The sequence below is a fragment of the Balaenoptera physalus genome (genome assembly GCF_965194825.1).
Source record: "Balaenoptera physalus genome assembly, chromosome: 14".
Classification (NCBI taxonomy): domain Eukaryota; kingdom Metazoa; phylum Chordata; class Mammalia; order Artiodactyla; family Balaenopteridae; genus Balaenoptera; species Balaenoptera physalus.
Window position 1 is genome coordinate 48,585,685 of NC_138893.1, and position 26,764 is coordinate 48,612,448.

General features: G+C 34.3%; 1 protein-coding gene across 4 annotated transcripts in view; it reads left to right on the forward strand.

Moving 5' to 3' along the window:
• The window catches only part of NT5C2 (5'-nucleotidase, cytosolic II), a 105,723-nt gene that overhangs the window by 49,769 nt on the left and 29,190 nt on the right, over positions 1-26,764 (forward strand). For 2 of the 4 annotated variants that reach the window (XM_082425231.1, XM_082425232.1), the window contains exon 3: positions 11,996-12,069. In XM_082425231.1, the coding sequence (XP_082281357.1) occupies positions 11,996-12,069 (74 nt within the window). Of the gene's footprint in view, positions 1-276; positions 566-7,578; positions 7,823-11,995; positions 12,070-26,764 lie in introns of those variants that run through there. The other 2 variants (XM_082425233.1, XM_082425234.1) reach the window with 2 other exon arrangements.

A 26,764-nucleotide genomic window follows, 5' to 3' on the forward strand; every position in this document is an offset into this window, starting at 1 on the left:
GTAGTTCACATTGTTCATTTTCTAAGGGGAGGAAATAACTAAACTGATAATTAAAACCTAGTATTATGTATTATGTTGGTTTTTTGTTTGTTTGTTTGTTTTTTTCTCCCAGAGTAAACTAAATGATTTGGACTGAGTAGGGCTGCTCCCTTTTGTGAAACTCACATTGTTTGCGTACTGTTGGCGGGCCTCATTAGGGGGTAAATTTGCTTTTCTGTGTGTTTGCCAGTAACGATTCCTGTCTCTTACGGGAACTTACCATTTGGATTGTCTCCTTCCTAAACTGGCCAGTCTTACACAGTTCAGACCATTAGTTATTTTTCCTGCTCTCCAATTTTTTCCTATTATTCTTTGGTTTTCAAGTATTTAAAGCTGAGGATATTGGTCTCTGAGATATTGCCTGGTTAGGGTTCGGCCTCATGCCCAAATTTGTTGGGCCTCTCAGGGCCTGAGTTCTCTGTGCTTTAACAAATGAGCTACAGTTCTCTAGAGATCAGTGAAGCTTGTTTGTTGATCCTGTATTCTCTTCCAGAGGAAGTAGATCTTTGAGAATGTCTAAGGAAGGGTAAGTGAGTTTATTATTCTTTTCTTCTCATTTTTCTCAGTGAAGAGATGTTCTAGTCATCTGAGTGAATTGGGAGATTAATAAGCAGTGCTACCAGTCTGAGAGTGGAGATGGGGGGTGAGAGATTGAAAGAAATTCAGCGGAAAGTTTACATTGTTAGTGTTTCACGTGTAATCTGCTGCAAAGTTACTGTTGCTATTTTGAAAGACTGCACTGAGGATGGATGATCTTAATAGAAATTTAGTGAGATATAAGCACCCTGTTTACCCTGTGGTAAACTCATTTTGTTTTTCAGTAGAAAGTGTTTATGAAGATTGGAAGCAAGCAGTAGTATCTTACCAAAGAATTTTACATAGAAATCAATGAAGTTTAAAAATTCAAATGCATTTTAAAATAATTTGTACCTTTAGAAAATGGTGTGAAAGATTGAAAAGCAGCCAGTGATTTTGTTTTCTTTCTGGACAGTGTAGACAAACAATAATTTCAAGTGGAATCCCCTATTCCTCTTTATTTTGCAATATAAAATAGTTCTGTGTTAGGTTTTTTTATTGTCTTTATATTATTTTCTCTTATGTTTCAGAGTCTGAATTATTATTGATATTCTTTTTGTGACCACTATAATAGGTGACATGTCAGTTAATAGCTGCCTACTGTTAATTATCTCATTTCTAGCCTTCAAGCATAACTAGACCTGGTTAATTTTAGAGAGACATTCCCTTTGATCACATAGGACATAGATTCCCTCAAAAATAAATCTTTAAAAATACAGTGCAATTTAAATTTTTATTTTCTTGAAGCTCTTAATTTTTTTCTATTTCTTTTTTCTAATAGAAATTTTGAAATAGTTTCAGAGCCTCGTGTTTAGAATTTATTTTAATCTAATCATGTATTGATTGTGAGCAGAATAAAATTGGCCCATTTTACTGCTATTTTAAAACCTCATTATTGGTTAAAGAGAACAGCCATGGGTATAAATAATTCTGTATTATTTTTAGACCTCTCATGACATCACTAGAATTTTAAGGTTTCTTTAAATGTGAAAATTATGAGAGGACTGCCTCTTCAGGTTTGTATGTTTTCTTTCCTCCCAGTACTGACTACAAATCTGCAGTTTTTGTTAAACAATTTTTATGATAAATATTATCATGGATGCTGGTAATATTTGTCAGGCTTGTACAAGGGGTTGTTTATAAAGCTGGTTTATAGATTTAAGAAGAACTATATTTCTAGATGCAGTCAAAATTAGTACTACTTTCTCCCCTATTGGTAAAGCATATGCTAGAATTGGTTAGTTAGAAAGGGCTCTGTATAAGTCAGAGGACACCATAAGGCCTGAGATATTCTTTTAGATTTATTTCCAGGGGCCCATGGGGCAGTTCTTGTACTGCCTGAATAGGTAATGAACAAGTGCATTTGAAATGCATGGACCATATATATGAAATGAGTTAGCTTTTATTTTCCTTTGCTACCTTTAGAAATAAATGGATAAATCTTCTACTTTGGGATGAAAAGAATTCTTATATTCAGAATTTTGGTATGTGTGATTTTTTTTTTTTTTTTTTAATTTATTTTATTTATGGCTGTGTTGGGTCTTCGTTTCTGTGCGAGGGCTCTCTCCAGTTGTGGCAAGCGGGGGCCACTCTTCAACGCGGTGCGCGGGCCTCTCGCTATCGCGGCCTCTCCTGTTGCGGAGCACAGGCTCCAGACGCGCAGGCTCAGCAATTGTGGCTCACGGGCCCAGCCGCTCCGTGGCACGTGGGATCTTCCCAGACCAGGGCTCGAAGCCGTGTCCCCTGCATTGGCAGGCGGATTCTCAACCACTGCACCACCAGGGAAGCCCTGTGTGATATTTTGATATCTATAAAATATTTCCCTAATAGTAATGGGAAAGGATTGTTAGTAGAGTTAAATCATCAAAAATTATACTTGAGCCTTATGTAAACCTATGGTAATCAAGATAGTGTGGTATTAGTGTAAGGATAAATATATATAGATCATGAAACCTAATAGGGAATTTGTAGACCCACACATATATAGTCAATTGATTTTCAGTAATGAGGCTATGGTAATTCAATGGCAAAAGGTTAGTCTTTGTAACAGATGTGCTGAAACAACTAACCATTCATATAGAAAAAAATGAACCTCAACCTTTGCCTCAACCATATATAAAAAATAACACAAAAAGGATCATAGACCTAAATATAAAAGTTAAAAGTAAAGTGTAGGTGAAAATGTTTGTGAATTAGGTAAAGACTTCTCAGAAAAAATACATAAAAAAATAAAAACATGGAAGACAAAATTGATCAATTGAGCTTCATCAAAATTTTTTTAAAACCCTCTGCTTTTTGAAAGACAATGTTAGGAAAATGAAAGGGCAAGCCATAGACTGGGGGAAAATATTCTCAATACATATGTATCTGATAGAGGACTTATTTTATCCAAAATATATGAAGAATTCTTATAACATGATAATGAGGCAAACAACCCAGTTTATAAATGGTTCTTCACACAAAAAGACATGGCCAATAAGCACTTGAAAAGATGCTCTACATTATTAGTCATTAGGGAAATACAAATTAAAACTACAGTGATATATCACTGCAGACCCACTAGAATGACTAAAATTAAAAACACTGACAGTGGAGCAACTGGAATTCTCACGCATTTTGCATGAGAATGCAAAATAAAAAAACATTTTGGCAATGTCTTTTAAAGTTAAACATATACTTACTAATGAGCTAATGAGTCCACTTCTAGGTATTTACTCCAAGAGAAATGAAAGCGTATACCCACACAGATTTGTACATGAGTGTTCATAGCATCATTATTTACAATAGCCAAAAACTGGGAACAACTCAAAATATGCATTAACTGAATGGGTAAACAAATTGTGGTATATCCATGCAATGGAATACTACTCAGGAATAAAAGAACTAATTTTTTTTTAAACAAATTTTTTTTTTAATTTATTTATTTATTTATGGATGGCTGTGTTGGGTCTTTGCTGCTGCGCACGGGCTCTCTGCAGTTGTGGAGAACGGGGGCCACTCTTCGCTGCAGTGCGTGGGCCTCTCATCGTAGTGGCTTCTCTTGTTGTGGAGCACGGGCTCCAGGCACGCGGGCCGCGGCAGTCATGGCTCACGGGCTTAACAGTTGTGACCCTTGGGCTCCAGAGCGCAGGCTCAGCAGCTGTGGCGCGCATGGGCCGAGCTGCTTCGCGGTATGCGGGATCCCCCCGGACCAGGGCTCGAACCCGTGTCCCCTGCATTGGCAGGTGGACTCCCAACCACTGTGCCACCAGGGAAGTCAGAACTAATTTTTGATACATCTAACAACATGAATGAGCCTCAGAAGTATTGTGCTAAGAAAAATGACCAGACACAGACTACACTGTGTTTGATTCCATTTATCTGAAAGCTCTAGTGGCAGAAGGCATAGATCAGCGGTAGTCTGGGGCCGTGGGTTGGGGAGGGTATTGCAGAAGGACATGAGGGAATATTTTGGGTTGATTGGGGTAGTTGTTACATGAGTGTATACAATTGCCAAAACTCACCAAACTTCTCACTTAAAGTGGGTGAATTTCACTTTAAGTAAATTATACCTCAATAAAGTATATACCTCAACTTGTTTATTTTAAATTTTGTAAATAAAACAGTTATTGTTTATGTATATTCAGGGAAATATATTTGGGAAGATACAGGTGCTCTAGGATGTGTAATGCAAGGAAAAATGCATTCTCCTTTCAGTGTCATGATTGAACGCTAGTCTTCTAAAGCTGTTAGAAAGCCTTTTATTACTAGAGCTATTGTCCTTTAGATGAGAGGCCAGAATCAGTTTTGGCATTTGCTTTTATTTTAAATTCTAGATTTTGACCTCTCTTTTCCATTATAGGTACAGTCAGTACACTTGTTAATTTGGCCTAATGATAACATGGATAAATATATTTTCTTCTCTAATCTTTCTTTATCCCACAGAATTCAACCTTAATATTTTGCTGCATTTTATAAATTATCTTCTATACACTGGTTTTAATTTTAAAGAATTGGGGAGAGAAAGTAAAAAAGAGTTTAGGGGGAAATAGGAAAAAAAGGTTGGAAAAACCTGTTTTTAATTCAACTGAGATTTTAGAACAGTAAATTTATTTTCAGAAGTACTGACATTTTTTCTGGTTTCTCCCTTAATTTATGTATTCTTCATTTGTTAGTCCTCTTTTTTATTCCCCACCATTCTGCTCTCATTACTGCAGTTTCTTCATTTGAGATTGAAGGTGAAGGGAATTTTAATGTCTGTTTCTTAAAGAGAGAGATCTCCTTAAAGTATGCTTTGAAGTCTTTGGGGGAAAGATAGCATGATCACTACTCTTAGTCTTTTATCGCTTTTAAGATACACATTTTTTTTCACATTTAGACATCTCTGAATTTGGGCTACATCTAGCAATATACCACCTAGAATTAAGTTGAGTTCTTCTAGAAAGGATTTCATTTCTCTCAGTCACTTAGGGACAATATTAACCACCCTAGTAGTGTAAATTCAGACCACAAACCTACCTGACTTAATTGTTCAAATTCTCAGGGGGAGGATTTTCCCCTTCCTTGGACTCACTGTCAAGGCTGAGATGTACAAATGTCCTTATATGCTTTTTCTTTGTTGCAGATTTATTTCTCCTTTTTCCTTGTATTATGGGTATTGCCCTTTGATAATCCTAGCTTTATGAGGCTGACTTTTCTTGGGCATCCCTCCCACCCACCCCCCTTGCCCTTTGCTAGTGACATATGATATGGGTGAGTTTTACAATTGATGGCATCTTAAGTTTTAATCATCCTTAATTTTGTTCTGTGCATGCCTCCACATTCTCTTCTTTTCACTGGAACTTATTTATATTGAGTATTTGAGAAAAATTAATATTATAATTAATTCACATATTATTTTAGAAATGATAATATGCTTGTTCAGACTTTCAAAGTACAGGGTACTATTTTCATGGTATAATCTGATAAACAAAATGTATCCCCCCTGAGGATGATCCTCAGAGAAAATATTCAGACAAATTAGTAAGAAGTTATTGGCTGGAAATTTATGAAGACAAAAACTTATGCTTAAATGACTTTTGTTTCTATAATCTAGTCTAAAATTTCTTGTTGTGTCTGTATATCCATGGTATTTAAACTTTGAATTTTTAAGAATCCATTTCATAAATTAGAAAGTTTTTACCTTTTTTTTTTTTTTTAATCACTAACATTCTTTTACTGAAGAATGGAGACATAAAGGCAGAATGAGGTCTTGCCATTATGTTTTTTTAAAGAACAGCTTTATTGAGATATAGTTCACATACCATTCAGTTCACCCTTTAAAGAGTACAGTTCAGTGGTTTTAGTATATTCACAAGAGTTGTGCAACCAACAGCACTCTCTCATTTTAGAACATTTTTATTATCCCCCGAGGGAAACTCCCCATTCCCTCTCCCCCACAGCCTCTGGCAACCACTAATTGCTATTAAGGTTTTAGTTTAAATTTAATTTTTAGTTCTGTTAAATACTGTGTCCGGTCTTTACCAGGCCCTATGCTAGTTTTTGGGAAGGCAATAAATCCTGGCCTCAAAGTTTATAATCCAGTAAAGAATAAGAGAATTAAACACATACTTTATGTATATGATAAAATATAGAAATTAATGATTTTGAATATTCATACTGCTCACACGGATCACAACTTTATAGAATTTTAGTTGTTGGTGAAATCTCTTTCATTAACTAAAAAAGTAATCTGAGACCCAGAGGCATCACTGTTATATAGTTCTCTGGCATGGCCAGAATAGTCTCTTAAAGAAATCACTTGAAATTGCTGGGTCTTGAAAAATAAGATGGAGATAACTGAGAAAGTCATTTCAGGTATGGGGAACAGTATAAGCAAAACCTCAGGGCACTTTTAGGAAATAACAAGTAGTTCATTTTGATTATTAGAGCAAATGGTGCGTGATGTGGAGCAACATGAGATAAAACTGATTTTGGAAAGATCTCCATCTTTCCAAGGCTTTGAACTCCTTGAAGATATAAAAGTTTGTAATATATTAGTCTGGTGGTAGGTAGTGAGGAATGTCTAAAGGTTATTAAGTAGATGATTATAGAGCTGGGCATTAGGACAGTACTTCTCATGTATGTTAGAGGACCAGTTTTTTTTTTTTTACTTCTATTGTTTCAAATTGATACACTTATAATAAAAATGAATTACTAGAAAAATGAAAACATAAAATGTAAGTATACATTTTTTGTTACTGTGTTCAACAAACAAAATTTTTTTGTCGAATTGCTATAGAAGTTTCTAAATACTTGCAATTTCTTGAATTAGTAACAATACTTCACAAACCAGCATTAGTCTGTGGACCACACTTTGAGTAGCACTACTTCAAAGCAATTAATTTGGCATTAGAGTGCAGGCAGAGCAATTGAGAGATGATTGCTGGAGAGTTAATGAGGACCTGGACAAATTGTTAGCAGTTTAAGTTGAATGGAAGATCTGGATTAGAGACATTTGGAAATTTAAATGAAGGCAAGTGAGATGATATGGATTTGAGGGAGAGGAAAGAATCAAAAGATGTTAACTAGATTTTAGGCTTGAGGGGAAAATGAGAGTGCCATAGCAGAAATAGAAACTAGTTGGGGAGAAAAGATACTAAATTAGGTTTTCAACAAAACTTCACATTATAGCATTTTTCTGTTAATTAACACACACACACCCACGCACCATTTGGTTGGTAATCTAAATTTGGCACTCTCCAAAAAGCATTGTAACTTTTTCTTTTCTTTGATTGTAACAAACTTTGAGTAATATAATTACACAAACCTATAACCAAAACATGCCTAGGAAGATTTTTTACTTGTATCCTTATTCTCATTTATTGTTGCAGTAACTGTTATTGGGCCTTTGGCCAGGAACTTGTGACTCTTAGGCAGGGGGAGGAGCTAGGGATAAAGTTCACCAGTGCCAAAGAAATTCTATTCCAAATGGATTTGTGTGGAGCAACAGTGATATCCAATGACAAGTTAAATTAGACACAGAGGTGTTTTCTCCAACACCGTCTCAGAAGATACATGCTGTTGAGGGGGCCTGGTTCAGACTAAAACAGTCTTTTTCAAGTAAGGTTAAAGTCACACACAAAAAATTATACTAGGGTCTTGAAGAAGAATTTTGTTATGTGACTTCAAGAACTAGTTGACTCTGATAGTTTCACACTTTGCAGAACGGCAACCAGTGACAGATGAGGTAATACTGCTTTGAATTATGAGTTATATCTCAAAACCATTAAGAGCTTGCTATTTACAAAATTCCAAATTTAGTAAATTGCATGTTCATGTTCCTTAAGTGTAAGAATTCTAGATCCCTGTTCTTAAAGCACGTTATATTAATAGTCCTATTTCTTTTTATTAATATCTATATTTATTTGGATAGCATTTCTTCAAGTTTTATGCCTTACTGCAGTGTTACATGATAGTAAAAACTGTTATATTTGTCTTTGTGTTGAAGTCTGTGCCTGGTTTTATAGTGTTTATGGGTCTGTCTCCTAAAGATTGTGTCTCTTGTTTTAATGCTCAAATCTATATCTTGCAAATGACTTAGTATGTAGGAATTTCTGGCTGATAATTGCATTTTAAGGTTGGATGCTTTTAGTTCAGTCATGCTTTCTAGGGTGGCAACTTTGTGCTTTATTTAAAGCAAGCTTCGGAAAGTTAGTTTCACAAATATATTCAGGCTCTTGAAGATAGAGGTGGAGTATGTTCCACTGGTTAATAATTTAGAAAAGTGACACAAGTTGACTGGCATTGACAAAGATACAGTCAAGGTCCTGGGACCAATAGAAATTTTTGGATTCCCCAAGCAGATATGATATTTTCGTTTTAAATGTGTGGTGGAACAGTGAGCCAGTCTTTTAATTGATATAGTACCTAACACTTTCTTTTATTATAATAGTAAAGAATAGTTATTAGTTTGAGGCCAAGAGATCAGTTTCCCTTTAAGACTATGTTCTGGAGACGTGGTATTTCTGGCTCAAGGCTGCCTCTCTGCTGAAGTCAGTGCATACTTTCAGCATTTGGATGTTTATTATCTTTGTAAATCATAGCATATATATTACTACAGTTCTCTATAATGCAGCTGTTTCATTTTGTCATCATAGCTTTGCTTATGCACTTTAGATATTCATGTACGAATTAGATTTAATTCCCTATTGCCCCCATCTCCCATGTTGTAGCATAAATTAGGGAAAGAAAAGGAGAGATGAGAATATATGTGAGGTTTTTCTTTTTGTTTCATAATAGGAGTAAATTAGACGGGGAGACAGGAGTGATTGTTTCTTTTTTAAATTCAGGAGTTGCTTCTGTGGGTGAGGGTACTTATTTTAAATGAAAATGAAAAGATAAAGGATATTTGGTTTCATAGAAAAATGTGTTATTTTCTAATTTTAGACATCTAGAAAGTCTTTGCTAGTTTTAGCTACTTCCTGAAGGACAGCTTCTAGGATATATGTCATAAAATGGTACTTGCTTTGTAATAAGCATTCAACAAATGTGTTGATTGAATAAAGTGACCAGTTAGTCAACAAGGAAAGAGTGTGATTTGATGGATATTTAGCAACGATTATTTTCACAGAAAAAACAGATTTTCTTATTCCTGATATATATCATTCCCAGAGTTTCTCTGGATAATACCTAAGGTACATTATGATCTCTATATCCTTAAAAAATAGGAAAAGGAATACAGGCTTAACCTCTCTTCTGGACGAGAAAGAAACGGGTAAGCTATCTAGCTGGGTCTGTTGATAGTTTCTTTCTACCTTTATCAGTGATTGAGTGATACTAGCAAAGTATCTTTTTTTTCTGTGATTTTAGCTGTGCCTAAAACCAGCTTGCATCATTCTTCTATCAGAATCAAAGCTGTTTCTTTTATTAGGTGGCTCCACATATATCTCTCCTGGATAGAAAAATCTTCCCAGTCTGTTCCTGCCTGAATTCCCATAGAATATTTTAGGCATGTCAGCTGTTTGGGCTCTGATCAAGGATTTGATCCAGTTGGCCCCCTAGCCTGAATTGAGAGTGTGTTTGAAAAGCCTGAGCTTCAGTGTGTTTCCAGAGTTAAAACCATTACTCGGTGTCTTTTCCCTCTCTTGTGCCTTCATAAGGATTTATATAACTGGGAAAAGGTGATAATAAAGTAGATGCTCCAATCAGTAGAAATAGAGTGAAGTTTGATGAAGTGGTAGAAGGGTCATGGTGATATAGTTGGAGTTTGGATTTTTTTTTTTTTTTTTTTAAGATTTGGGTAGGTGTCATTTATCCTCTAGTTCCCTGTATCTTTCAGCTATTCCCTACTCTTCCCCTCCCATCCATTATTAACCTAATCAAAGTAAATGTTGATTTTACAGAATACCAGGTTTTCTTAGGGAAAGAAAGTGTAGATGTTTTATATAACATCTCTCTCAGGAACTAAGAGTTTTATAAAGCTAATCTAGTGTGCATAGCACACTATGAGGTAAGAAATGATTTTCATATTTTTTAGAAGATAACATTTCTGAATTCAAGGACCTATTGATTTTTAAGTCCCCTATTAAAATATTTTTAAGCAAATATTTGGTTATTTGTCTGCATTTAAAGTTGGTGCATATCAGGGAACTCTGCTCAGTGTTATGTGGCAGCCTGGATGGGAGGGGAGTTTGGGGGAGAATGGATACATGCATACGTATGGCTGAGTCCCTTTGCTGTGCATCTGAAACTATCACAACATCGTCAATTGCCTATACTCGAATATAAAATAAAAAGTTAAGAAAATAATAAAATTGGTGCATACATTCTGAGATGAGAGGAAAAGTTTTCTATTAAAGTTTAAAACAGTAATATTTGAGTTGGTGAAGAGTTTTTTTAAAAAGTCATTATCTAGATTAGTGGTTTCCAAACTCTTGAGTATTTCACAGTTAAAATATGGAGCATTCATCCCTGTGTGTGCTTATTTATAAATTATCTATACTACTATTCTTACTTGTATGTAGTAGAAAACATACACAAATTAGACATTTTAAAATGATGAGATAAATTTGAGTAGAAGCTGTAATATTTTCTTCTGTATCCCAGTGGAGTCTTCTGTATCCCCAGGTGCAGTCACTCCTCTTTGGAGACTACTGACCTATATTGTTAATGCGGGAAGCCCAGCCCAAGTATCTTTATTTCTACCACGTTTCCTGGGTGATTTGTAGCATTCTCATTTCTCATAGCTACTTATGAAATGAAGGCAAAGAAGAGGTTTGGTAATAAGAGGATAAACCATTCAGTAATTTTGGCCACCATACTTTGGGATCAGATGGAGGGGGTATCCTTATTTTCAGAGATGATTAAAACTTACCGCAAGCACCGTCATGGTGATGATCCACCATACTATTATATGTTTAGTTTTCTCTGTGTCTTCATAGCGATCTTTCTGAAATTTGAATCTGATTATTTCATTTCATCAAAATCTGATAATTTGTTCTTGCCTGCAGGATAAAGTCCAAACTCTCTAATGTGACATACAAAGTCTTCATTAATTTGACCCTTGCTATCCTTTTTTACCTTCATAACCTTTGTTGCCTCTTTCCCTTCTCCTCTGGAAAACTTCCGTTTGCAAAAACAAACAAAAGTAAAACCAAAGAAAACCCAGCTCCAGCCTCAGTAAATGTTTTTTGGTTCATTACAAACCCTGTCTTTCCTTTGTCATTCTGTCTGGAATGCCCTTCTTGCTTTGTCCAACTGGAAAACTTCTACTAATTGTTAAAATCAGCTCAGATATCTCATCTGGTCTCTAAACAACTTGTTTTCTCTCCTGCATGTTATTTTATAGCATTTATTGAATTGCTATAATTATTTGCTTATAAGTCTCTCTCCTGCTATGCTGAATTCCTCAAGGATAGAGATTGTAAGTTAAAATATAAGTTCCATGAGGGCAGGTATTCTTTTGTTCTCTGTCATATCACAGTATCTGGCATATAATAGGCATTCAGTAAGTATTTGTCACATGAATCTGTTTATATTTGTGTCTTTAGTGTCTGGCATGTGGTAGGCTTTAAATGAACCTCTGTTTCTTAAATAAATTATAAATGAATGAGTGAATGAATTATAAAATCTCAGAAATAAGCTTATTTTATGGGGTCTGACTTAGAAAAGGAGAGCTGATTCTCTGAAAACTTGAGTACATGGCATCATTAAAATCAAGACACAATAAGGAAATTTAGGTACTTTTGTATAATATCTGATGTTACTTATGGTATAAGGAGGACTTGAATAATTTATATTATGAATCTTAATATTGGTATTTAAATGAATTCTAGAAAGAGAGCCCAATAATTCCATTGAACTTAATTTTTTTTGTTGTTTCAGTGTTAACTGAGATATCATTTTTTACTCCTTTCTTTAGGGTGTTTGTGAACCGAAGTTTAGCCATGGAAAAAATAAAGTGTTTTGGTTTTGATATGGATTATACACTTGCTGGTAAGTAGCACTTTCTGATTGCTTAAGAACTACTACTTTGGATATAACACAGTAGGCCATTCAATAAACACTTGTTGACGTAGTCATATATTTAGCCGCCAGTCATGTATTTAGCTCAATCTCTTTCATTGAGATTTGTGAATATTGAAATTACCAGATGTCCTTGAGATCTAGATTGTAGAGATAGGTAGAACAAGTGCTAAATTATTTTAGAGACCCTGGTAAGAAATATGATGAAATTATACATTAATGTGTATATTTGGGCACTTTTGGCTTTTACTCTATTAAGCTGTTCTTCAAGGATGGAATTTTGTTTCTCTCTACCACCGGTAAATGTTTATCAGTTAAAATTTTTAATATTTTCTTAAGACAAATGAAAAATGTGTTGATTTTCTATTGAAGTGATTGCACATATACTATGTAAAGACTTTTTAAAAACTAGAGCTATTACTTTGTTCATTATCAAATAGACCTTAAACACCAGTATTCTGCTGTTTTTCCCTTCATATCTCTGAGATATATTTGAAATACTCAATGTACTAGCCAATAGTTGCAACATCTGTTCAGAACTTACGAAGTTTTTATTAAAATATTTGCAGTCTGACAAAAATGTCAGTTAATTTAAGAAGGAGTAGGGATGAACAAGGATCAACTGTATAGCATAGGGAACTATATTCTATATTCAATATCTTGTAGTAACCTATAATGGAAAAGAATCTGAAAAAGAATACATATATATATATAAAAATATATATATATATATATAATTGAATCACTTTGCTGTACACCTGAAACTAACACAACATTGTAAATCAACTAACTGTACTTCAGTTAAAAAAAAAACTAAAAAGAAAAGTAGGGATGAAGAACTGAGTTGAGCACATGTGCATATATGTATGTACACACACATGTAGACAACTGTGACACTCAGAAAAGAATCTTTCAGAAATTTTCTCTAAAAAATACTGTCTTTAAGTACACAAAAACATTAAGATGTATTACTTTACTTATGTTCAGAAACTTTATATAACATTATTAGAAGGTTTATATCATTTCAAATTAGACAAATCTCAATTTGATGTTCAATTTAGGCTACAAATATAAGTGAATAATATAAATGTACAAAAATGAACACATGTAGTTTATAGGTACTTGCCACATATATGTGGGTATGATATTTTACCAAACAAGTTCTGTATTGAAAATGTACACTGACTTGGTTTGAATTTCTCTTTCTTCCCTCTATATTCTTTGTTATTTATTTGGTATTCTATTGCCTTAAAGCTGTTTTTGCAGCAGTTAGATTCTTTTATATTTTCCTAATTGGACACAGACACTTTTAGGTATACTTGTCAGAAAGCAGTTCGAAGCGCTATACTTTCTCAATGTAGATCTTGCTGTCCAAATTGGGAGAAAATCTTGCATTCTCTCTCCTTTCTAGAATTCTACTCTCCAGGGAAAAGAATGGCAAGGTAGTTTGGCAGCTGAAAGGGATATTAACTAAAGCAGAAGTAGAAGTTAATGGGGCTGAAACGTGACAAACTTTTTTTTTTTGGTTATTAAGACAGTCTCACTGTACTGAAGTAGTTCAATTCAATAAGTATTTATTGGAAACCTGTAATGTGCCTGGCACATTTTGTTACTGAACGTTGAGATAAATGTATATTCCCATAGAATAATTTAAAAAAGAATTCTCTTGTTTAACAAAAAAGTCACTGAATCTTAGTTTCTAAACTTTAAAGCTACCTTACGGTTTCTTCTTTTTATATGCTTTTTTTTTGGTAATCCCACTTTATATTTTAATGCTTACTCTTAGTCTAGACACTAATATACTTTGCTTATACGTAACAATAATTATTAACATTTATTAAGTGCTTATTATATGCCAAGCCCTGTTCTAAGTGTTTTACATAGGTTATTTCATTTAGTACGTAGATTATCTCATTCACATCACTTATTTAATATTTACAAAATCCTATGAGGCAGATACTACTATTATTGTCTTCATTTTACAGCAGATGCTGATTTTTTAAGGACTTTGTCTAAAAACATTTAGCTGTGATATAGCTGAACCACGATTCAAACTTAGGCATCGTGTTTATATATGTATATGATATATATGTATATAATAAATTTAAATTATTATTTTGAATATTGACAGTTTATAGTGAGGTATAATTTCAAAGTAATAAGCACCCCCCCCAAACAAACTGAGACTTAAGCACTCAAAAGGGCAAAGCTCTTTAAAGTAGCCCCCTTGAGAGACTATATATTCTTCCAACAGTTCTATGTTGGATGAAAAACATTGGTACTACCCTGTGGTATTGCCTTCACTTCATAAAGCATGTAGGAAAACAAGTTTATTGACTTCATACGTGTCACCTGTTTTCCAGAATGGTATTCATTAAATTTGTCTGTGAATAACTTTTGGTAATTTTAACAAACTGCACCCTTGAAGTGCTAAGGACTTTTCATCAGAAAAATATGCCATGAAGTAGAGAGACAAGACTAAAAGAAGTGTTTTTTGAAAGCTTCGATAAATATCCCTGAAATAAGTGTAATAGCCTCACAGGGTGAATTCATGGAAAGGGACTGTATTCTTTCTGAAGACTTTTCTGAGACATTGCCTTCTCTGTGCAATCCTGACACCTTGCTATATCATTCCCCAGAGCAATTTGTATGTCACTTGCAGCTTTTGTTCATTTGCATGCCTCCCCTTTGGCCTGTGAATTCCTCAAGGGTAAGGGCTTTCTTTTTCACATTTATATCCTTTGGTTGCCTAAAGCCTGACATATAGTAGTTGCCCAGTAAATATTTATTGAATGAACAATTTGGGTGCATAAGTTTTAATATATCAGTTTAAGAATCAATCATAGTCTTTTAGTTTACCCAGTATAAAATATACACTAATAATTCAAGTTAAATACTTTCAAATATGAACTTATTTTTAAAATTTTAATAAACTGTATTGAGGAATAAGTTACATACAATAAAATACATGCGTTTTAAGTATATAGATTGAGTTTGATAAAATGTATACACCTGTGTAACCACTGCCACAATCAAGATATAGAATATTTCCATCACTCCAGAAAGTTCCCTCACTGCCTTTTTGAAGTTACTTCTCTCTCCGGCCCCACTTTTTGCCTCAGAGCTTTTTGTCACTACAGATTAATTTTACCTTTCCAGAATTTCATGTAAATGGAATCATATTCTAATGTACTCTTGTTTCTGGCTTCTTTTGCTTAGCATAATTTTTTTCGTGATTTATTCATGTGTGTCTGTCAGTAGGCAGTTCGTTCTTTTTCTACCCCTTACTTTTTAAACTTTTATTTTCAAATATTTTTAGACCTATGGAAGAGCTGCAAAAATAAGAGTTTGCCTTTAGTCTCTCCTAATAGTAACATATTACTTGACCATGGTTGACTGTAGTACAATTATAAAAACTAAAGAATTAACATTAGTACAGTACTGTTAATTGAACTATAGACTTTATTCAGTTTTTACACTAAAGTCTTTTATTCCAATCCAAGATCCAAACCAGAATCTCACATTGCATTTAGTTGTCATATATCCGTTGTCTTTTCTGTGACACTTCCTACATCTTTCATTGCTTTGACACTTTAAAGAGTACTGGTTAGGTATTTTTGTAGCATATTTCACAATTCGGGTTTGTCTGATGTTTCTTCATGAATAGATTGAAGTACTATGCATATTTGGGAAGAATACCACAGAAGTGATGTGCCCTTCTTAGAGCATGATACCAGGGGTACATAATGTTGATAGGTCTTACTACTAGGGATGTTAACCAGTCAAAATTATGAAATTCTCCTTTCTCTTTAAACTTTACTTTTTTTTTTGGAGGGGAGGCCAAGTAGTAGTCCTTTGTTTTTATACTGCAATTTGTTTATCCTTTTATCTGTTGATGAGCATTTGGGTTGCTTCCAGTTTGGGGCTATTGTGAGTAAAACTGTTTAAGAACATTGGTGGTGTACAAGTCTTTTTGTGGATATATATTTTTATTTTTTTCCTGGGAAAATACTTAGGAGTGTAATTGCCAGATTATGTTTACCTTGTAGGGAACTGACAAATGGTTTTTCAAAGTAGTGATACCGTTTTAAATTTCTACTCGGCAAACATGCGATTTCTAGTTGCTTCACTCCTTGTTTACACTTGACATTGTCAGTCCTTTGAATTTAGCCATTATAGTGAATATGTAGTGTTACTTCACTGTGATTTTACTTCGTATTTTTCTGTTAACTAGTGATGTTGAAAATCTTCATGTACTTATTGGCTGTTTGTATTTCTTTTGTGAAGTGCCTGTTCAAATGTGCATGGTTTAATTGGGTTGTTTGTCTTTTTATTTTCAAGCTATAGAAATTCTTTATATATTCTGAATACTGGTCCTTTGTCAGATATATACCTTCTGAATATATTGACCAATATGTGTTGGTATGTCTATTGACATTCTATTCCATTGGTCTAAGTGAATATCACATGGTCTTGATTGATTATTGTGGGTTTTATAGTTAGTCTTGAAGTCAGGTAGTGTTAAGTCCTCTAACTTTATTCTTTTCTCGAATTGTTTTGATATTCTAGGTCCTTCACATTACTGTATAAATTTTAGAATAAGCTTATCACTTTTTCAAAACAGCCCGGTGGGATCTTGATTAGGATTGTCTTGATCCCTTGTTCCCTTTGTGGAAAATTGACATCTTAACTACATAGAATCTTCCAGTCCATGAACATTAATACATCATTCCATTTACCTAATCTTCTTTCTTATCTTTTAGCAATTTTTTTGTGATAATTGGTGTAAAGGTCTTATACATATTTTGTCAAATTCATTTGTTAAGTATTTCATATTTTTATGTAGTTGTAAATGGTGTTTTAAACTTCATTTTCTATTTTTTTGTCATTTTCATTTGGAAATGCAGCTTATTTTTGTGTCCTGTGACTTGCTTAATTTATTATTCAATAGTTCTAGGAGCTCTTTTGTAGATTCCTTAGAATTATCTACATATATGATCATATGGTCTGCACATAATTTACTTTTTCCTTTCCAATCTATATATAGCTTATTAAAAAAAAATTTGGCCCCATTGCACTGACTAAAACCATAATACCATGTTGAATAGAGGTGTTGAGAATTGACCTCCTTGGGTGTTCTTGATCTTAAGGAGAGAATGTTTAGTTTTTCACTATTAAGTATGATGTTGGTTGCAGGTTTTTTGTAGATGATTTTTGTTAGGTTGAGGAAGTTCCCTTTTATTCTCAGTTTTCCGAGAGTTTTTTTTTTTTTTTTTTTAACATGAATGGGTGCTAAATTTCATCAAATATTTTTCTGCCTCAATTGAGATGATCATATGGTTTTTCTATTTTAGTCTGTTAAAAGGGTGAATGGCATTGATTGATTTCTGAATGTTAAACCAATTTTGCATTCCTGGAATAAATCCTTCTTGGTCATGTACCTTTTTTTTTTTTTTTATTGGCAAATTTGATTTGCCAATATTTTGTTGAGGATTTTTGCATTCTGTTCATGAGGGGTATTAGTTGATAGTTTTCTTGTAATGTCTGTCTAATTTTGGTTTAGGGTAATGCTGACCTCATATACTGAGTTGGAAACCATTTCGCTTTCCCTTTTTCTTTTCTTTTTTTTTTTTTGTTTGTATTTTGGCAGTGCCTCACAGCTTGTGGGATTTTAGTTCCCCAACCAGGGATCGAACCTGGGCCCTCCTCAGTAAGAGCACAGGGTCCTAACCACTGGACTGCCAGGGAATTCCCCCATTTCATTTTCTTATTTTTGGAAAGCTTGGGTAGGATTGGTATTATTTTTTCCTTAAATATTTGATAGGAGTGAAACCATGTAGGCCTGGAGTTATCTTTTTGTGGGAAGGTTTCAAATTATACATTCAACTTTTTTTTTTTTTTTTAGGGGGGTCAGAAGGAAAGAAGCTTTTTTTTTTTTTTAATTAATTTATTTATTTATTTTTGGCTGTGTTGGGTCTTTGTTTCTGTGCGAGGGCTTTCTCTAGTTGCGGCAAGCGGGAGCCGCTCTTCATCGCGGTGCGCGGGCCTCTCACTATCATGGCCTCTCTTGTTGCGGAGCACAGGCTCCAGAGGCACAGGCTCAGTAGTTGTGGCTCATGGGCCTAGTTGCTCTGTGGCATGTGGGCTCTTCCCAGACCAGGGCTCAAACCCGTGTCCCCTGCATTAGTAGGCGGATTCTCAACCACTGTGCCACCATGGAGGCCCCAAGGTGATTTTAAAGTAATTATTTATAACTCTGAGGTTACAACCTGCTTTTATGATAATTGTTAACTGTAAAAACAGTAGTTAAAAAAAAAAGGTAGTTACTTATAAAATTAATAAAGTATTATCCAGATATTCCAGACATCATTATCTTTATTTGGTTTATATTTTTTATTAGGACCTAGGCATTAACCATTTTTATTTCTGATGATAATTTTTAAGTTTGATTGTTTTGCTTCTGTATTCTAACTCTTAGCACCATTAACATTTTTTATGTTGTTGGCCTACTTTCTTGCTTCAGGTGTTACTGGAAAATGCTGATTCTTTGTGCAGAATGAAATGTGGCACAATGCACTTTCTTTCAATTTTTTTCCCCCTGTATATTTTGACTTCAGAGTTCGGGGGATTAGGGAATTGGTTGTTTTACCCTTTTTTTCAGTATAATTTCAGTGTATATTAAGTGCTTAATAAACAGTAGCAGTTACAATAAATAGCTACTCTCTTGTATACTATTCCTAACTAGAGAAGACATTCAATAACCATTTGCTTTTTTTTATTGGGGGAAGGAACAAGCCAATAAATGTTTATTTTATATGAAATGAAATTATTAGATACGCTCTAAAATTGCTATTAGCATCATCTATGAATTGGCTATTCTGGCAAACAATATTTTGAGTGATACAGAGTTATCATTTACAGCATAGATGGATTACTAGTTTTCAGAGTTAGAATGTAGTGAAATTGATAGTAAGACTAGGATTGATGCTTCTGAAGTGTCTGGATAGGACATCACATCTCAAATGGCACTCATGTTTTGGAATGGTACATTCAGTGAGAGAGGGTGGTTACCGGCTCAGGGCCTACCTTATCACGCTGTAAACTTTGCCTAAATTTCTTCTCAGAAAACAGTTACATAGGTTTTCTCAAAGTTTCTTTTCCCCTGTTTACAAATGTTTGAAATATACATGTCTTTTTCATAGAAAGTGTTGGGAATGGGGTCTAATTGTGGAGACTTAAGCTATTTTCATAAGGATACAGTTCTGTTTTTGGTCTAGAAAATGGCCACAGGAGACCTTCTTTGGGAGGAGGGGTGTCATGGTTTGGGTTAGCTCTGATTTTTCACCTTTAATTCATATTGATAGGTAAGAAAATTGGCTTTGAATAATCCTCATGTTCTTCATGTCAAATGTTGGGGTTGATAGATTTAGTGATGAATAATCATTTAAAACTTTGATTTGTCATTAATAAATAAGGAAGAGGATAATTGAGGCAAGAATACATACATGGACTCTAAGAATGTTAAGCTGTATGTATATAATTATTCCAAACTTGTAATTTTCCAAAAGTAAATTATATGGACCTTTGGTAGAATGAAGTTAAGTTGTGGCGTTTTTTGTTTGTTTGTTTGTTTAGTTTATTAAAAGAGAAATTGATGGCCTTATATTAATTTTTAAAAATTTTATGATTTTGCTTACAGTTTGGTACATTTATTCCCCTGAATGAAGTGAATCACAGTGCTCAGTATCAAATCCATTCTGATGGGAACCTCATTATCTTCATCTGATCTGAATGTCAGCCTCATAGCACAAACAGTTTTTTAGAGAAGATCCCTTTATCATCAGCTATCCCTATAATTAAAGCAAACTATACATTTTTGTTTTTATTAGTTTATTTGCAGGATATCTATGTAAGATTGACATTTTTATATAAGATAAAAATTAAAACTCCCAAACAAAAAACTTTTGGACCTAAATCAGTTTTAATCCTGAAATCTGCCTAGAGAATTAATGCCAGTATTCGTATTTATTTAGCTCCATCTCTGTAATACTGTAGATTAACACTTTATTTCTCTAATGGGATTATGTACGTTAATTATGGTCTAACCAGTTTTTCTACTAAGTACAGATGAGTTTATATATGAAAGTCAATGTTTAGAATCTAGGTCATACTTAGTCTTGTATATTAGCTTTGCCACTGACTAATGGTGGACTATGTTTTAAATAAAAAGTACCTATTAGGCCTATTTATAATTCCTCTCTCACCCCAATTACTTTATCAACATTCTTTCCACATGATGTATATTAGAAACTGGTCCTTTGCATTTTTGGCTTCCTCTGCAGATAAGTGTTTTTCTTTTCCCTTGGCTTCTTTTCCCCTTAATTAGACCTGTTGAGTGCTCTGGTTTCCTATTTTATTAAGTTGCCCTAGTGTAGGTCCTTTCTAGACTTCAGAATTTGTTTGTGGTCTTTTTCTGAGAGTGATCTTTAGCCTTTTTGTGCTTAAGTGGGACAGACAGATGGATCAGACTTGTAAGTGCATTCTCCAGGACAAATCAAGCCAAAAAAGGTCTTGATAGTCGACCTAAGATTAGGTCTTTGGACTTGTCAGAGAGCAAGAAAGTTGTTTTTAACCCAATTACTCCCTCTCCACAGAATGAAGGGACCAATCTATACTATTTGTGAATTTTGTTTCTTTGATTTTGTTTGCATAGAGGACTCCTAAAAATGTTATGTTGCTGAATTTGTTGTTACTAAGAGTGGACAGAAGAGTGAAAATAGAAAACAAAAGGAGGATTGGAGTTTTTAAGGTTTAGTGCTTGTTCGTTTTTCAAGTGGCATATAGGCATAAAAAGACCTGTGGTTTCCATTACTCTTAGTATTCTGTTACTTAGTTTTATAATATTATACCCAGAAATTTATTGCTGAGGTTTCAAATAAGAAAATCTTTTGTGATTAAATGAGTGACATAATGTACTTACATCACCTCCTCACAGTTACAGATCATCACTTTCTGACAGACTGCTAATCTACAAAATGTGGTTTCTTTAACAAGCAAAATGCTAGTCAGTAGCTGTTAAGTGAGAGTAATCTGGGTATAAAAAAGTGATTAAAAAAAAAAAGCCAGAATAACCCTCTTTCTGTTTTGAGGGATAAGTCCCATAACACTCTGAGTTTAGGCCCAGTCTTGTTTTTCATCTTTACCTTAGAGGCTATGTGGTTGGAGAAGAAGAAGAAACCTCAGAGTGTGATAGGCTTGGGTTTGGATCCCAGCTCTACCTTGTACTAGCTCTTGGCCACCAACATGTTACTTAGCCTCCCTGAGTCTCAGTTCCTTCATTTAATCCAAAAAGAAGGAAAGAGTGAGTATAGGGATAAACTATTGGTGTAAAGTTTGAATGGAATAATGTATATAAAATGATAAATGCAATGAAAGTAGTTTTCTTGCTCTGACTGGTGATACCAAAATATTAATATACTGAACTTGAGCATAGGGAAACTCTAAGGAGAAAAGTGTCAATATTAAACTCATTTGTACTCCTATATCTTGTGGGAAAACCTGGAGTGCTAAACAGATGGTAGTGGAATATTTAATCATTCTTTTGAATTTTCTTCTTAAGTATTGCAAATGATCACAAACTTAACAGAAAGTTTAAGTTCTTTTCTGAGTAAATTTTTAATGACGGGGTATTTGGCATCAGATTATGTTTCCGTAGAAATAAAGCAGTGTTTTCAGTGAAGGGTTATTTCTTAGCAGGATCATGCTGAAGCAATAGATTTCTGAGAAAGGATCCTTACTTAAATTAAAAAATTTTACTTTATGACAAAGATATCACTGATATGCTTCTAATAAATGCAAGGGGAGTTATTTGCTTTTTTGAAACGATAAGACTCTTTTAAGTGGAAAGAACTAGTTGACCTTTGCAGGTGCATGAAAGACTTAAACATGCAGTAAGTTCCATGGAATTAACATCAAAATTATATATGTAGAATTGTTAAGTTTTCGGAAGGTTTTACCCCAAGGGAGAGTAGTACAACATTTTTGGGTGGGGGGAAGATTTGTTAATATTTACTTAATGCCCTTCACAAATACAGAGTGACTCTTGGTTTAGGATTATGGAAATGTATTACTATTTCTAACTTGGTTCATTTAGGAAATCATCTTGATTTTTCTTTTTTCAATTAAGAAGTCTGGTGGTTTTTTTGTTTGTTTGTTTTGTTTGTTTGTTTGTTTCCCCTCTTGGGCTCAAAGATCCCAAAGAGACACATTCCAATATTTTACCAACTTCAACACCTTCAGGTTCTGAGCCATTTAAGTCCAGTAATAAGTTCCTTATTTCTGTTACCATTTCAGAAATAGTGGATGCCATGGGCAGTGTCTAGTCTCCCCCATCTTTTCTGAAAAATTGTCAGGAGGAAGAGAATAAACATTTATTAAGCATGTATTATTATGAGCTAGAAGATGTACTTTATGTACAGCGTACCTTTTAATCCTCATATCAACCCTCTGGAGTAGGGATTACTAGCTCCATTTTACAAATAAGGCCACCAAGTCAACAGGTAAAATGACCTGTATGTAGCTTGTACATTGGCTTAAGACTCATAGCTAAAATTTAAACCCAGGTCAGTTTCCATTTCTCATGCTGCTCCCAGCTATCAGAGGTATAGAAATTATTTACTTACCTCTAGATGATAACTTAATAAGAGAAAAAAACTCTTAAGCATAAAAGATCATCCTTCGTTTTGTTCCCAAAATAGGAATTCTCCCTAGGGCAAAATCCATCTTGCTCTTGTATCTATTTAAATGTAATCCTCATTCTTAGACTGCAGATATAGTAGTTGCCTCTTACCTACAGTTTCACTTTCCATGGTTTCATTTACCCACAGTCAACTGTGGTCAGAAAATTTTTTTTTTTAAATGGAATATTCCAGAAATAAGCAATTCATAAGTTTTAAATTGCACGCTGTTCTGCGTAGCACGATGGAATCTCGCACCTTCCTGCTCCATCCCACCCAGAATGTGAATCATCCCTTTGTCCCGTGTATCCTCCCTGTTAGTCATCTAATAGCCCTCTCAGTTATTAGATCAACTGTCATGATATCACAATGCTTGTGTTCAAGTGACCTTTATTTTTTTTTTTAATAATGGCCCCAAAGAGCAAGAGTAGTGATGCTGGCAATTCATATTTGCTGAAGAGAAGCCTTTAAATGCTTCCTTTGAGTGAAAAAGTGAAAGTTCTCAACTTCATAAGGAAAGAAAACAATCATGCTGAGGTTACTAAGATCTACAGTAAGAATGAATATTTGCGAAATTGTGAAGAAGGAAATAGAAACTCGTGCTAGTTCTGCTGTCACCTCAAACTACAAAAGTCTGGCCACCGTTTGTGTGATGAGTGCTTAGTTAAGATGGAAAAGGCATTAAGTATGTACAATAAGATATTTTGAGAGAGTGTGCATAACTTTTATTACAGTATATTGTTATAATTATTCTATTTTATTATTACTTATGATTGTTCATCTCTTACTGTGCCTAATTTATAAATTAAGCTTTATCAGAGATATGTATGTATAGGAAAAAACATAGTATATGTAAGGTTTGGTACTGTCTACGGTTTCAGGCATCCACCGGGGCTCTTGGAACGAATTCACCAAAGATAAAGGGGGACTACTATAGTTTTATGCAGTTTTTCTTTCTTTAATTTTTAGAAGCAATCTTAAAGGAATGAAGCCTTAAGAGTACTGTATAAATACTGTATTCTATTTTTAGAATTATAAAATTATGCTTATTTTCAATTAAAAAATCTTGGGAGGGATTGAAAATATATTTTAGACTCCTTTTGAATTTTTCTGTCCTCCTCTCCTTTCTAGGCCATGTCATTAGCCGCTGGGGATGAAATTTAATTATGCCAAAGCTAAGCACTTTTCATTAACAAGCCTAAAGTGGGGAGAGAAGATAGAATAAAGCTATTAGGAATATCAAGGAAGAAATTAAGAGAAACTAGTCCTTGGTTTTGGTAAATCTGCTACTAGCAGAAGCATCTCAGGACTTTTGATCTCTCATCCTATCCTCTCAGGCATAGTAGATGCACTCTGATCTTGTTTTATTGTTAACTGGAATTGACTCAATTCACTTGACATTTAAATGAACATTTTTTTGCATGGTGTATTTACTTGGACTAAAGTCCAGAGCACTCAGATCATGTTTCTGTCAGCAATTGTATATTCCTACCAAACTTATTGGCATTAGAGGCATTTAAAGGGGTGAGGAAAAACAATTAAAGTAACAAGTATTATATAGTATTGGTGTACTGTCACTGAAGACATCTCAAACAGGTAGAGCACTTTTTTCTTCCCTTTTTTTTTTGTGGTAAAATATTCATAACGTAAAATTTACTATTTCTTCATTTTTAAGCGTATAATTGAGTGACATTAAATACATCCACGGTGTTGTGCAACCTTCACCACTATCCATTTCCAGAACTTTTTCATCATCCCAAACAGAAACTCTGTACCCATTAAGCAATAACTCCCCATTTCCTCTTCCCTTCAGTCCCTATAACCTCTAGTATACTTTCTGTCTCTGTGAATTTACCTATTCTGTATATTTCATATAAATAGTAGAGTCATAGAATATTTGTCTTTTTATGTCTGGCTTATATCTCTTGTCATAATGTTTTCAAATTTCATCCATGTTGTAGCATATCTCAGAATTTCATTCCTTTCTAAGGCTGAATAATATTCCATTTTATTTATATAACACATTTTGTTTATCCATCATCTGTCACTGGATACTTTGGATGCTTCCACCTTTTGGCCACTGTGACTAATGCTGCTATGAACATTGGTGTACAAGTGTCTGCTTAAGTCCTTGCTTTCAGTTTTTCTAGGTCTATACCCTGGAATGAAATTGCTGGATCACATGGTAATTCTATGTTTAACTTTTTGAGGGACTGCCACACTGTTTTCCACAGTGGCTGCACCATTTTACAGTCCCATCAGCCATGCAGGAGGGTTCCAATTTCTCCATATCCTGGCCAACACTTGTTATTTTCAGGTTTTTGTTGTTGTTTTTTGTTTTGATAATAGTCTTCCTAATGGGTGTGAAGTGGTATCTCATTGTGGTTTTTGATTTACATTTCCCTAATGGTTGGTGATGTTGAGCATCTTTCATGTGCCTATTAGCCATTTGTATATCTTATTTGGAGAAATATCTATTTAAAGTCCTTTGTCCAGTTTTTAAATGGGTTGTTTGTTTTGTTGTAGTTGTTGAGTTGCAGGAGCTCTTTAAATATTCTAGATGTTAATCCCTTTTCAGGTATATGATTTGCAAATATAGTCTCTCATTCTGTGTGTTGTTTTTTCACTCTCTTGATAGTGTCTTTTGAAGCAGAAAAGTTTTTAATTTTGATGAAGTCTAATTTATGTATTTTTTCTTCTGTTGCCTGTGGTTTTGCTGATTTCACATCCAAGAGGTCATTGCCAAATCCAATGTAATGAAATATAATGAAATACATTGAAATGTAATGAAATATTTCATTATATTGGTAAATCCAATATAATGAAAATGTTCTAAGTGTTTTATGTTTTTAACTCTTAATATTTAGATCTTTGATCCATTTTGAGTTAATTTTTGTGTGTGGTTATAAGGTAAAGGTCTAACTTCATTCTTTCACATGTGGACATCTAGTTTTCTCAACACCGTTGAAAAGATTGCTCTTTCCTTGCTGAACAGGCTAGACATTCTTGTCAAAAATCATTTGACCATATATGCAGAGAGAACACTTATTTTTATTTTTTTATTTCTATATATATTTTTTAAATTTTATTTATTTAATTTTGGCTGCGTTGGGTCTTCGTTGCTGCACACGGGCTTTTTCTAGTTGCGGTGAGCAGGGGCTACTCTTCGTTGTGGTGCGCGGGCTTCTCATTGAGGTGGCTGCTTCTCTTGTTGAGGAGCACGGGCTCTAGGCCTGCGGGCTTCAGTAGTTGTGGTGCACGGGCTTAGTTGCTCCATGGCATGTGGGATCTTCCCAGACCAGGGCTCAAACCCGTGTCCCCTGCATTGGCAGGCGGATTCCCAAATACTGTGCCACCAGGGAAGTCCCAAGAACACTTTTTTAAAAAATGAAACATATGACAATGTAAACTTTTATGTCTCTGCTTCAACATCTCTCCTTAAAGAAAGATGAGGCTCCTTGCAATAGTGATGAATTAAATTAATATGGAACATCAGCTGAATTGAACTTACTGTGGATAGTGTATAAACTGGATGGATCTGTTTGAAGTTCTTAGTATGACAACAGGGTCTCTTAAAGGAATGCATTTCCTGAAAAGTTTTTTGTACAAACCAAGGAAGATAACCAAAAGGAAGATAATCAAAAAGGCCAGAGAAATTCTCATTGTCCTAGGTCATGAGATAGTAGTCAGAGCATCCTTCTCATAACTTGGAAAATGTAGAACTTGCACATTACCGTACTCCACAGCCCTCCAAACAGATTGTCTATGTGCAGGAGGTTTTTGTGTTAGTGAATGATGGCGTACAAGTCAGTGAAGGTTATTAACCTGTGTGTCCTCTGACTTATTCTTGAGGGGTTTATCAGTTTGTGAATGGATCTGGATCTAATGTTCACAGTTGAAGATTAAAGGAATATAAAAATAGGTGTAGT